General features: G+C 39.5%; 1 protein-coding gene across 3 annotated transcripts in view; it reads right to left on the reverse strand.

The window, feature by feature from the left end:
* Positions 1 to 14414, reverse strand: part of MEGF10 (multiple EGF like domains 10) — a 171323-nt gene that overhangs the window by 111324 nt on the left and 45585 nt on the right. For all 3 annotated transcript variants that reach the window (XM_080677241.1, XM_080677240.1, XM_080677239.1), the window contains exons 2-4: positions 12198 to 12330; positions 4204 to 4305; positions 3920 to 4020 (exon numbers count right to left, since the gene is read on the reverse strand). In XM_080677241.1, the coding sequence (XP_080533367.1) occupies positions 3920 to 4020; positions 4204 to 4305; positions 12198 to 12313 (319 nt within the window). In that variant the 5' untranslated portion in view covers positions 12314 to 12330. The remainder of the gene's footprint in view (positions 1 to 3919; positions 4021 to 4203; positions 4306 to 12197; positions 12331 to 14414) is intronic.

A 14414-nucleotide genomic window follows, 5' to 3' on the forward strand; every position in this document is an offset into this window, starting at 1 on the left:
CGAGGCAGTAATCAAGGACCATGTTTTCTGGTATTTAAAAAACTTCAGAAAACACAAAGAAATATTATGTAGCCCTAAAAAAAGAAATCCTGTCAAAATGCTGCAACATGGATGAGGTTGTTGAGGATATTTTATACTAAGTTCGTCATTAAAGGACAAATACCATATGATTTCTAAAGTAATCAAAAATCACAATATGAAATAGCTAAAGTAGTCAAATCCTCGACACAGAAAGTAGAAGTAAATGGCTGCAGGGAAGGCAGGGGGGGCTTTCAGTTTTGAAAGGCGAAAAAGTTCTAGAGCTCTATTGTACAACCATGTGAATATACTTAATACCACTTAAAAATGATTAAGATGGGCCCTGGCTGGGTAGCTCAGTCGGTTAGAGCATCGTTTCAATACCCTAAGGTTGCAGGTTTAATCCCAGTCAGGGCACATACAAGGAGCAGCCAATGAATGCATAAATAAGTGGAACAACAAATCAATCTTTCTTGCTCTCTCTTCCCTTCTCTCTCTCTCTCTCTCTCTCTCTCTCTCTCTCTCTCTCTCCCCCCCCCCAAGTTAATAATTTAAAAAAGTTTTAATGATTAAGATAGTAAATTTAATGTTATGTCTTTTTTTACTATAATCTAAAAATAAAAGAATAAATAACTTCACAAACAGAAGAGACCACAAAAATTTAGTGCGGTGATTGCTAAGGAGGGGTGAGGGTGGAGGGAGGTAGTGGAGGGTACAGGGGGGATAAATGGTGATGGAAGGAGACTTGACTTGGGGTGGTGAACACACAGTACAGTGTACAGATGATATGCTGTGGAATTGTGCACCTGAAACCTGTATAATTTTGTTAACCTGTGTCACCCAATAAATTCAATAAAAAAGGGGGAAAAAAGTGAACCAAAAAACATGAGATGCCAAAATTATTGGCTTAGAAGTTAATCAACTTTTAGTCTTGTGAATATTTTAATTTTAACATAGAAATGTGAAAGAGAATCAAAATATATAGTGTTTATAATTTTAGATTTTAAAATATATTTGTAATATTTAAAGGAGTATGGCCTGTTAGAATAAGAGGGCAGTCTTCTAATTTCACTTTTCAATGTGTAATGCAATAATTGATTAGAAATGTTATATTAAAGTTGAAATCTTACAAATAGAATATTACAACATTTAAAAGAACTTAAGATTTCACCTTATCAATAAGTTGAACTTATTATATTTACAAAAGTACTTAAGCTACAGGACAATTTGCCAGCCTGAAAGCTGGATTTGTTAAAATAAAAATTAAATTTATTAAATATACAAATTCCATTTTAAAAACTTGATGGTGTTTATACTTGTAAAACATTAGTCAAATGCCCCTTAATGTGCTTTTAGAATTTGTTAGACTAATAAATGAAACAAATGTAAGCTAAATTTAGCTTAAAAAACAATGAGGTTTTGGATTTATAACTTCAGTAAGTCAATAATTAATTATTAACACTAATAAACAAAAAGAGAAATTAAGAAAGATTACATTTACAACTGCATCAAAAAGAATAAAATACCTAAAAATAAATGAACCAAGGAGGTGAAACATCTGTACCCTTAAAACTATTAAGACACTAATGAAAGAAATAGAAGACACAAATAAATGGAAAAATATCCCATGATCTGAATTGAAAAAACTAATATTGTTTAAATATCCATACTACCCAAAGTTATCTTCAGATTCAATGCAATCCATTAAAATTTCAATGGCATTTTTCACAGAAATAGAACACACAATCCTAAAATTTGTGTGACCCATAAATGAACCCCAATAGCCAAAGCAATCTTGAGAAAGAATAAAGATGACGACCTCACACTTCCTGATTTCAAACTATATTACAAAGCTATAGCAATCAAAGCAGAATAACTAGCATAAAAGCAGACACACAGATCAATGGAACAGAATACAGAGCCCAGAAATAAATCCATGCATATATGGTCTCCAATAAACAGTGTTTGGAAAACTGGACAGTCACATTCAAAAGAATAAAACTTGATCTCTTCCTTACACCATATAAAAAAATCAACTCAAAATGGATTAACAACCTGAATGTAAGACCTGAAATCATAAGTCTTCTAGAGGAAAACAGGTGGTAAGCTCCTTGACATCAGTCTTGGTACCAACATAATGTCACCCCAACGCTTCTGAGGATGGCCAGCCAGGCCAGCCAGGCCTCCCCACTATCCACTCTGTGTGCACTCGGTGCTGTCCCTTGAAAATGTCCTGTCAGCCTGGACCAGAGATATCAGCTCATGCTTTTTTTCTAAGATGTTTCATTATTCAGCATCATTTTTAACCAAAGGTATGCAAATTAAGAAGAAAATTAGCAAAAAAGAAAAATGGCACAGGGTAAAAACAAAAAAACATTCTCATATACTGCTGGTGGGAGTATAAATTGGAAACATACCAAATACCTCTGACTTCTAAGAATTTATCCTTACTTATTAATTAAGAATATGAACAAAGATTTAAGTATAATAATGTCTTCTGGAGAAGTCAGTTCATAATAGGTAAAACTTAGAAATCACAAATATCCAATAGTTGAAATTGGTTAAATAAATATTTACAATGCAATAACACTGACATTTGCATTATGTTACAGAAGTCCATTTATTGACCAGGAAAGACATTCACAATGTGTTTTTATTTTCTTCTTTTTATTTAGTTAACATTTTCTAACTTTTTTCAATGAACATTTATTATCCTCTATAGTGCTGGCTTTGAATAAAATCCAGGGATTGGAAGGAAAAGAACACATATACTGATCCAAGCCGTGTGTGTGTGTGTGTGTGTGTGTGTGTGTGTGTGTGTTACATGCCATTGAGTTGTCTCCAACTCCTGGCAACTCTATGAATGAGTGATGTCCATGTGCTGTTCTGAACAGCCCTGCTCAGCTCCTGTAGATTCATGCTTATAGCATCTTTTATGAAGTCAGTACATATCCTATTTGATTTTCCTCTTTTCCTGCTGCCTTCTCTTTCAAAGGAGCCTCAGAGAGGTATTAGTAGCTTATCTGAGGTCACCCAGCTGAGTGGTACTATCACCCGGCACTGCGGATTCTTAAGCCCAGATGTGTCTGATCATTCCTAGTGCCTTCAGATTAGAGCAGAACCTTATCTCTCTCTCTGCTTCTCAACACCGGTGTCTCGGCTCAGAAAGCAAAGGTGCCCTCCAGCTGTATGTTGAGCCAAAATATTTGAATAAAATCATTTTTAAAATTTCTCTTCTACATGTCCTATGCACAATGGTAAGAGACCTCGGTTGCAAACTGCATGTCATGTGATAGTCCAGGATTTTCTAAAGTGTATCATCAAATAACAAACTTCTCTCAAGACATCTCAGAATGAATTGGTGAGATGGGGAGGGGAGGGAAGAGAGAAAATGACAATAAAAAAGATCTACTTTGTGACCCAGGCTTACAGTCACTTCTTATTGTGAAAGCTCCTCTACTTTTAATAAGCCTCATCATTCATTCTCCTCACCAGCAAAGAACACGTTGGCCTCTCAGAAGCTGACTCAGGACTCTGGTCAGCTGCTGTGGGAAAGTTTTGTCTCTGTTCTCCTCTGTGACCTAAATCTAATAACTCCTTGACCCATTTCCAAAGAGACATGTACTGAAAACGGTGATTAACATTACTATCTGGCCCTGAAGCATCAATCTATAGCATCTGTTTTCTCCTAGAGGGACATTCATTTTGAGATTTTTGATAGGACAGAGGGACAGAGTAAATGCTTCCCTCCTTACACAGACCAAGAAAGCAGCAGCCGAAAGTGAAAGTGAATGACCCACAATGCCCTATCTCCCCAGGCCTCCATCTCTGCTGCCACGAACAGAGGCAAGCCAGCACTGGGAAAATAAGCGAACCTCATAGAAATGAAAGTCTTACTTACGGACACACATTTCCCTGCTTTCATAAAATCCAGGACAACACTGCGATTTGCGCCTATACATAGTCTTCTCCCCATGTCGATAGGCTGTCCGATAACTGATTCTACATAGAGGAAAAAAGCACAGTTACCTCTTTTGACCTGCAATTAGATTAGAAATAAATAATGTATATTTCAATATGGAGCTATTAAATAGAATAAAGGTATTAAGAGCAAAGTATTTAATGACTGTTATCAAATTCCTTCCCAGTTAGCCAAACTCGCAAATATATCCGAGCTTTCATTACCTGTGCCGTGTACACTTAAACCAGTTCAGAATGTCAGTGCAGCTGGTGTAGTAAATTTGGTCAAAGGGATGTGGGTACGACTCTTGCACAGTTACTGAGTAGCTGAAAGAAGAGGAAAGATAAAGAATCAATATTTCTCTTTCTTACATTAATTATATGCTATGTAAAAACAAAAACGCAATCACAGGCTAAATTAGCCCCATTTGCAATTCCATACTGACTTAGATTCTCCATGTTTTTTTACAGGTTTTTATTTGAACCAGAACCAAAATTAAAAATATATTTAAAAGATAAGAGTTCATGCTATAAATTTCAAAAGAAATTCTCTTTTAGAATTCACCATAAATTCTGATATTCCTAAATTTAAAAACATATCACCATATTTTTCCTGTATTTCATTCCAACCCCTCACCCCAGGGGTCCAGGGATAACCAAAACATTTCACAATAAAAGTTTTCAATCTAAGTCTGCATGCAGATAATAAATCAGCAAAAAGACAGTTTGGGTATTCATAACAGTACATTTTGCTACTGACTCTGGAATATCAGGAAGAGCATATTTCCTGGGTTGAAACTTGGAATAATTTGCTTCTGTGTGCCTGCCCCACTTCTCAGACAGTGGCAGAATATGTACAACCTCTAAATAAAAACTACTAAAGAAGTCTCTAAAACCAGTAAACATATGGCTGAGACAATTAGTCTAAAATAATCATACCAGACCTGTTGCTATTTAGGCAGCCTGTTTTCCAATACATTTTCACTAACAACTTCCGAGTAAAGGAAAAGCATGCACTCCTATGGGCCTAAGAATGTGGATGGAAAACATCCATGAAATACTGGTTTGAAGAACTTCCAGTGTTCAATCCCATACTTCACTTTAAAGGAGCTTTGAGTTCCTGCCTGCAGGAAAATCTAAAGAATCCTCCTTTCCATACAGTTTATTTTCTTTAACATTCTCTTAAAGACTTCCACTACAATCTTTAGTTCACACTAATAAACAAAATGAGCTGAAATCACGAACTCAATCGCCCAAGTTCACTAAAAGAAACTATCAACTAGAGAAGGTACAGAAAAAAAGAGGTCAAAATTTCAGCACGAAAAATTCAGATTAGATATAGAGCAGAACCTCCTAATTTGAAAAGCTGTGTGGTGCAGGCCCCACCAACAGTGGCCTTTCTTTCCCCAGCTGGTCTGTCAGTCACTATGTACTTAGGCTTCCATTGGACACCCATGAAATAATCATACCATTCACACTTTTGTGTTCATTCTTTGGGACATTGCAACTTGATTTCTAGGCAAATTTAGGGTTCCTCCGCAAATCTTTGGCAGCTGCAATAGGTCTATGAAAAGGTCATTGGAGGAGAAGCCAGTATTATAGTTCTAATCTGACACTGGGAAACTGGATGGCCTTCAGCAGATAACCCCACTTCCCGGGGTTTTGATGGTCACCTCTTAAAACCACGAGGTCAGGCATGGTCTGAAGATCCCTTCCCACATGGCATTCTGAACTTCTAACACATTTTAGATGACTATTTCCTTTTACTCTAGTCGATGACACCTGCTGTTACCTCCAAGAACAGGTTCAGAGGAGATTAGAGTGTGCTGTTACCTACATCTGCAATATAACTCCTTTTGGGTAAAGCAAGAGGCCTCCACTAAAATATAAATGTTCTTAGAATTAAATTTCACATTAAGCTATTAATATTTTCTTCAGGCCCCTAGCAGTGTCCTGAGGTTCAGATTGATGCAGACTCTGAGACTTCCTTGCCAACTTTTTGTCCTTCCTACCCAGCTGCTTGTAAATAGCTAAATTTTGAGGCCTGCACATCGTTTCTCCATTCCACTGTGAGTGAAGAGCAAAGCGAGTGAACGCCCGCTGTATGGGCTATGGTACAGGTGCGGTGCTACATTGCCTGTGGGAAAAAGAGCAGCTTTTCACGGGTGCTGCAGGAATAAAAAAGAAACCACTCTAAATTAATGCCAGTTGGGGAAAAAATCATTCTATTGGGCTCTACCATATTAATTTAGCTATTTAGCTTAACTAAATTAGTTTGCTGGAATTTTCCTAAATTTTCCAAGGGCATGTTATGTTGTTAAGGTCTGAATGCCTTCGAGCAAACGTGATCACCAACATCCCATTCGATGTGGCTTGGAGAACTGATGCCACAAGCAAACAGGAAAAATATTTCTACTAATTTCTAGTGGCCTAGAAGAGTGCTTACACAAGAGGAAATGTGCAAGTACAGGAATTTCCTCTTCTTGCCACTTGCTGCTCTCCAATAGTATACATCTGCAGAATGCTTCTCTGGTGTGAGGATATAAAAAAGCTCTTCTCTATAAAAGGGAAATCAAGCCATTTAGGATTCCAATTCAATAAACACTTATTGAACCAATTCTATGAAATTCCTGGTCTCAAAGAGCTCTCAGGAAATTCCAGCCTGTAAATACCAAAAATAATGGGATACAGCTTTAATGGAGACGTGTAGGCAGTTTGGGGAAAATAGGACTATAAAATTCACTTGAGCATTTCCCTTCGATCTTGATTCTTTGCATTCAAGTTATTCAGAGGCTTACACTCAATTCATAATTGACTGAATATGAATTACAATTTGGCCAGAAGCTGAGGCTCCCACTTAAGTTTATAGAAGAAGGATTTTAAACTTTGTCGACGCAAACTTATCGTCCCTTCTGTTGCTGTTTTTTATATACATTTTTTTCTTTTCTACACAATCTTTCTTTTTTAATAGTATAATAGTCACACAACAAAGTTTGGAAAATAAATTTTAAGAAAGAGAGAGAGAGAGAGATGAGAGAATTCCATAACTCTTCCATCACCATCAATAGCATTTTACTGTACTTCTTTCGTCTCTAGGGGTTTTTAGTTTTAGTTTAGTGTATTTTTTTATATTCTTATAGTCATGCTATGCACCTGAGTTTGAAGCCTATTTTTTAAACTTAAGAGTATATATATGTCATAAGAATTTTCCATGTCAGTAAATAGTCTTCAAATTCTGATTGCCAAATATTCCCTAAGTGCCTACACCTAATGTACTCAATATCCACCTACTGCTATTCAACTAAGGCCCAGGGGTTCTCAAACTTTTTAAACAGGGGGCCAGTTCACTGTCCCTCAGACTGTTGGAGGGCCGGACTATAGTTTAAAAAAAAAAAACTATGAACAAATTCCTATGCACACTGCGGGCCTGAGACGAGTTGGCTGCTAAGCAGGACAGGCAGCGGCACCCGGTGGGCCGGATAAATGTCCTCGGCGGGCTGCATGTGGCCCGCGGGCCGCAGTTTGAGGACGTCTGAAGCTGTCAGTTTTCCAGGGGCCACTTTCTGGAAGCTGTGTGCTGGTACCATGAGGGGAAATGTCCTTGATCATTGGCCCGCCTCCTCTAGTCTTTATCAGTGCTTCTCTGGCCAGTGCCTAGGCTGCTGTTGGAATTTAAACAGCACCTCCGCTAACAGTCCGCACTTTCACATTCATGAGCAGCTGCTCCAAAAGTCGCAGAGTAGGATGGTCTAGCCCAGCTATTTTCAAGCGGTGTGCTGCAAGAATGTTTAAAACATGCAATACCTGACTACTTAGTCAGGGGCACTGATCTCTTTTTCCCTTAGACTGTCAAGTAAAAAAAAATGACAACAGCCAATACAACAATAGCCATCTGGTGTGAATGAACCAAAATTATACTTTTTTTTGTATCAGCATAAGATATATATTTTGGTGGCTGCAGAATTTTAGCAATTAGTTTATGTGCTATGAGATGAAAAAGCTTGAAGATTGCTGATCTAGTCCAATCTCGTTTCATCACAAATGAGCAACACTGAGCGCCCAGTGCTAGTGGGTAGTCTAGACTCAGCACTAACATCACGACCCCCAGACACTCCCTGCTCCTCTGTCTCCTTTCAAATGTCACCAGGACATCTAAAGCTTCTAAAGCAGAGAGTGAAGGGCAAATTGTGGTATGAAAGGAATCTGATCTCAATCCTGCACTATTTTAAGCATCCAGATGCAAAACCCTTTATCTCCTGCTTGTTTGTTTAACCTTCTCAACACACTGAAAACATATCATCACTGTGATTTTAACCTATTAAGTATTATCCGGGGAGAAACCCCAGCAAGATTTAGTTTAAGGTCAAAGAACTCAGGGGAAATAAGCCATCACCACTTGGACACATTCCAAAGTGGTTAATTACATTTTATCTGCTTAAATTATCTTGTTACTGAAATCAGATATGATAATAATCATCATTTCTTATCTCTGCTTGCTTTGGATTGCTGCTTCAATTACTACCAGTTCTGTGTTCCACCCCCAACCGGTTGGTTGGGCAAAGAACAGCTTCTCTTCATTTGTGCCTTCCTTAGAAGCAACCCCAATAGAGGGAAGAACTTAGACTCACAGATCAGAAAGAGAGGATGGGGAGAAGGAACGGGTGATCCATGGAATTACGTTCCAAAAGGATGTTGTGCAGAATTCCTTTGATAACTATACCCCTTGTGTATTTTAAATTATTTAATTTTTCTTAATTTCATTTTAAGTACAACTTCTGAGAATCAGCACTGCTGCATTAAAATGAGACATACTTTCATTTGAAAATAAATCATTTCTAGGTCTGCGGTAGGGCTAGAGATCCCACATTTCCCACAAGCTCCAAGGTGATGCTCATGCTGCAACTCCGCAGACCACACTCGGAGAAGCAAGCCTCCAGGTGACTCCACGGCTCCGAACCATCGGGTACAGGTGGGTGTTAGTATAGGAAAGCCTGCAATGAGCCCTCTTCAGCCCTACTACTAAGACTTTTGTCCCTAAGCTAATCATCCTCTCCCCTTTTTCAATTAAGCCCATTTTAGTTTTTGAAAATATACAAGAACCTGTCACCTGCACCTTTATTTTAATTCATCCTCCATTCTCCATGCTTCTCAAAATAATTCCACTTTCCTTTTCCTTTCTTCAAAGAATCATTACTAGCTTTGTAACAGGAAATCTATCCATAAGAAGACTGTAGCTGTCAATCCTTCTTTCTAGCAGTTCATTTAATATAGAAAAAAATAGAGTCAGGAAAAAATCGCCATCATTTCCCTGTTTTTTCATGCTCAACCTCCCGATCTATTAGTGACTATGTTAGAGGTTATCCTAATTACTTGTGCAACAGTGAAATTATATTACATTTAAAAATGAATGTGCCCCTTGTCTTTCTGCCTCTCTTTCTCCTCCCTCCCAATTGATGTCCATTATTAGTCATCTCCTATCAGAAGGTGAAAGCTCCTTCGACAATTATTAATTGAAGGCAGTGTTTTAGATACTTGGGATCATCAGTGGTGAATAAAACAAAGCAAGTAAGTGTTGGCAAATTTGGTCAGATACTGAGCAAGGAATCAGGACAAAATGTGTACATTTGAGTGGGTGCTGGACTATTTGAAATCTTGGATTCTTTTCTCTTCATAGCCTTTCCCTTGGAGCACTCGTCGGTTCACCTTTCATCATGCTCCCACATCCACATTCCCACACACTTCCAGGCCCATATTTCAAATTGATCTTATGAACACAACAGAGCAAACCACATGAGTCCCTTCCCTCTCAAATCGGCTCTCTTCCTTTTTATCTTTCCACGTGTGCAATGACACCGCCACTCTTACATAGCAGGTTCTAAATCTCAGCCTTTTCTGCTTCCTTCACATCCTATCGTCAATGTTTTACCAAGACTTGATGATTTTTATTTCATGGCATCTTACAAATTTGTTCTTCCTCCCATTCCAACACTATTATCCTCCAAGAAGTTCAACCACAAGTGGACTCTCCCTTTTCTAAATTTGAGATGTATTTTTATTACTTTAATAAATGTTATATACTTTGTTAGTGAAATGTTTTATGAATGGTGCTGTAATGATTATAAAGATAATACACAGGTCCCTCCTCTTACGTTCTGTATGATATAGTTAATATCACAAACAAAAGAACTTCATTACATATACATATTTCCTCTACAGCTTCAAGTTTCATAGTGACATATAGCTCTATTGATATAGATCAGGGAAATGTGGTTTTGTTACCCTGACTGCAACACTGCCCATGGAGATGGGAACGAGCCCTCCCCAAAAAATAACGCTGTGAGTGAGGAGCCAGCGCGCCCTAGAAGAGCAGAGCTGCTGTGCTAGGCAGACTCTGAGCTTTGTGCCTCCTACCAGTGGGTGATTGGAGAGTGCGCTCTGTGGGGGAGTAATCACGGTGCTGATGGTGACAGCAAAAAGAGACCAAAAAGCTTATGTCAATGCACTTACAGATAATAAAAACACATATTACTCTCTAGTACTTGACACCTTCTATTTGAAAAACTTGCATTTCCAATGTTATTTTTGGATAAAGATACTTTCTTAGCCATACAAGGAGCACATCAGCGCTCAGTAGACTGCATATGATTGCACTGCACTATCACATGGTTTGTGCTAATTCTGTGTTCCAAAAGGGACCATCACATCCCCGAGAACAGCCAATTGTTTTGTACTTCCTCTGTATTTCCTACTGCAGATTGCCCAGATCTGGACATGACATCATCTGCTCTCATATAATCTATTCAGTCTTGTCCTCCTCCAGTACTGTAATGACTCGAGCCTTTTTAAAATATATATTTTTTATTTATTTCAAAGAGAAAGGGAGAGGGAGAGAGAGAGAGAGAAACATCAATGATGAGAGAGAATCATTGATTGGCTGCCTCATGCACACCGCCCATTGGGGATTGAGACTGCAACCTGGGCATGTGCCCTGACTGGGAATCAAACTGTGATCTCCTGGTTCATAGCTTGATGCTCAACAGCTGAGCCATGCCAGCAGGGAAGTACTGACTCTAGTCTTGCTGGGCACAGCCCCTAGAGGTCTGCAAGGCACTGGCATCAGGCCACCTTCCATTCCTAGAACCACTCCCAATCACTACCACCCGCTCATGTCAGCTCTTCAGAAACATCATAGGTGACACCACCTCCAGGTAGCTTTACCAGTGTCCCCAGAAATGTCTCCCTTTTAGGCCACCTATAGCACAATTTTTTTTTTGCCATACATTTCAAGTACATTATTATACACTGTCTTCCACTACTCACTTATTGGTTCCCATAAAGAAGTCCAACTCCCACAACTTATTGTAAATAAAGTCAGAACAGGGACAGGTCCTTAGGGAGTTCATTTTAATTGAACGATTAATGTAATGTTTTCCCTGACTCTTATAATCTTATAATCACACCTGTGTAAGAATCAATATATCAAGTTTTTTTTGTTTCACATAATATATATTCTGTAAGACCAAGATGAATAATACTGCTGTAACTAATGATTTTTACATAAAAGTAATTTTATAATCTCTTGTCAAATTCTAACTTTATATATCAGACTGAGGATGACAGTATATAAAGAAATGCATCAGAAATTATTTCTAAGACTAGAGGCCCAGTGCACAAAATTCGTGCATGGTGGCGGGGGTGGGGGGGGAGGTGTGTCTCTCAGCCCAGCCTGCACCCTCTCCAATCTGGGACCCCTTGAGGGATGTCCGACTGCCCATTTAGGCCCGATCCCAGTCGGGGCCTAAATGGGCAGTCAGACATCCCTCTCACAATCCAGGATTTCTGGCTCCCAACTGCTCACCTGCCTGCCTGCCTGATTGCCCCTAACCACTTCTGCCTGCCAGCCTGATCACTTCCCTGACAGCCTAATTGACGCCTAACTGCTCCCCTGCCAACCTGATTGCCTCCAACTGCCGTCCCCTGCTGTCCTGGTTGCCCCTAACTGCCCTCCCCTGCAGGCCTGGTCACCCCCAACTGCCCTCCCTTGCAGGCCTGGTCCCTCCCAACTGCCCTCCCCTGCCAGCCATCTTGTGGTGGCCATCTTGTGGCCACATGGGGGTGGCCATCTTTGACCACATGGGGGAGAACATCTTGTGTGTTGGAGTGACGGTCAATTTGCATATTAATCTTTTATTAGATAGGATTACTTTCAGAACTATTACCTTTCCCAGTGGCTACACACATTAGGGTCTTCAAGATTCAGAGGTGATGCTGTCTTTATCCAGTGGCATAATAATAAACAGAGAAATCCCAGGTATGTGTTCAAAGAAATAACCATTTTTTCTGACGAACACCCTACAAGGAAAAAAAATCCAAATTAGAGATGCATTAAAAATGACCCAAACAGAATTCCTTTCAGAACAGTAGCCATTTGGGACCAGTTGTCACCAGGGCTGAAACATGTATAACAACCATGTATTCAAATAGACAGGCCACCAGATTTCATGGTCCAGGAGAGAGAGTTGTTTCTTATGTGGTGCAGGGTGGCCACTGTTTTGTAAATTACTACAATGTGCAAATCATCATTAATTGCCACCACAACAAAAGCCCTTCTCATCCATGCCAGCTAACATTAAAGGAATCTACCCGAACAACTCAAAGCAACATGGGCTTCCAGATTCTCTCATCAGGCATATTTCCCTTCTGGAAGAAGAAGGCTCACAGCAGAATCTGGCCTCATTTGTCCCAAAGCATAAATGATGAAATAGAAGCCTCATTGACTCAAGAGAGAAGCACCTGAGGCTCAAACTGAGATTCACTCAATGTGCACTGAATACTCTATCCTAGGCACTGTGCAAAACTGGACATAAAGCACAGATCTAGTTCCTGTCCCTGCCCTTTAAGATATTTATACTTTAATAATTATGACATATATTTCTTATATTTAGTGCTTCAGTTTCCCTACCTGCTGCATAGAAACAAAACCAGTTATTTTACAGCTTTTTCTATAAACCAGCTATTTCTACATAGGTGTGCAGAAAAAAGCATAAAACTATTTGGAGGTCAGTGTTAGAGAAAATGAACCTGGTATTACTGAGAGGAAGAGACCATAATAGAAAAACAAATAGCAACATGGTGTTTTTGTAAAACAGAGCAGCAAAAGGGCTAGGAGAGGGAGGAGAACATTCCAAGCAGAGGAAACTGAAGGTGAGGGAGGGCCAGGCACTTAGGAAGCTCAACTTAATTCAGTGGGAGGAAGAGACAGAGGGCATATCATGAGTTATATGAGCCATTGCAAAGTTTGTGAACTTCATCCAAGGATAAGGGAGACCTCGGAAAGGGTGCAGTGATACCAGATAGATCATTCTGGCTGCAGGGGAGAGTGACCTGAGGGAGGAGACTCTTAGAGGGAGATCAGGTAGGACAGGACTTGTGGTGAACGAAGGGAGCAACATTGGAATTTCAGGGAACTGGGACATTTTTGGGAAGTAGAACCCACAGGACTTGGTGACTGAACGTGAGAGTAAGAGAGAGAGAAGGGACTTCTAGTATAGCCCCTTGGCTGGAGATGGGCCCTCACTGAGTTGGGAAACACAGAAGCCCTCTTCCTCTGGAGGACGAAGCTTTAGTTCAGTTTTAAATATGTCATTTGATGTTCCTATGAGATATTCAAATGAAGTCATCCACAGACATTTATTGAATGCCTACCATGTGTGAGGTCGGCTCCAGGGTGTAACATTGTAATGGTATATGCGAGGACATCATACCCATGTCTTCACCTCCAGGGACTTAGCATTTAGTAAGAAGGAAAAGTTTGTCATACTATGTAAAATTATCCTATATAATAAAAGCCTAATATGCAAATCAACCAAACAGCGGAACAACCGGTGGAACGACTGGTCGATAAGCTGACCACCAGGGGGCAGACGCTCAAAGCAGGAGCTGCCCCCAGCCCGCAGGCCCCAGGCTAGCCAAGGTGGGTGCCAGCGGGGGGCCCCCCTCCCATTGCCTCACAGATAAGCCCTGATCGCAGGTCAGGCTTAGGGACCCTACCTGTGCATGAATTTCGTGCACCGGGCCTCTAGTTTTATATAATCATTATACAGATAGACTTGAAATAGAAATCACTGATCCATTTGCCAATTTAAAATAAGCAATAACTAATTAAAACTAAGTAAATAATTAATTAAAATTAACTGTCTATTGGTTAACTAGTGAAACTAGCAACAACAGGCCAGATATATGACCCATGAAGTTATTTTCTGGGTGAGGGCTGGTGTTTCGAGATGTTATACTAACTTTCCACACCATGAAGTTACCAGTTTTTAGCACAAGTGTATTGAATAATAACCTGTGGTTTAAAAAACTAAGTTATCTTAAAACAAACACATAAACAACAATAGCAACAAAAACCTAATGTTAAGAAACAGTTTATCCTT

Source organism: Plecotus auritus (assembly GCF_963455305.1).
Source record: "Plecotus auritus genome assembly, chromosome: 7".
NCBI lineage: Eukaryota > Metazoa > Chordata > Mammalia > Chiroptera > Vespertilionidae > Plecotus > Plecotus auritus.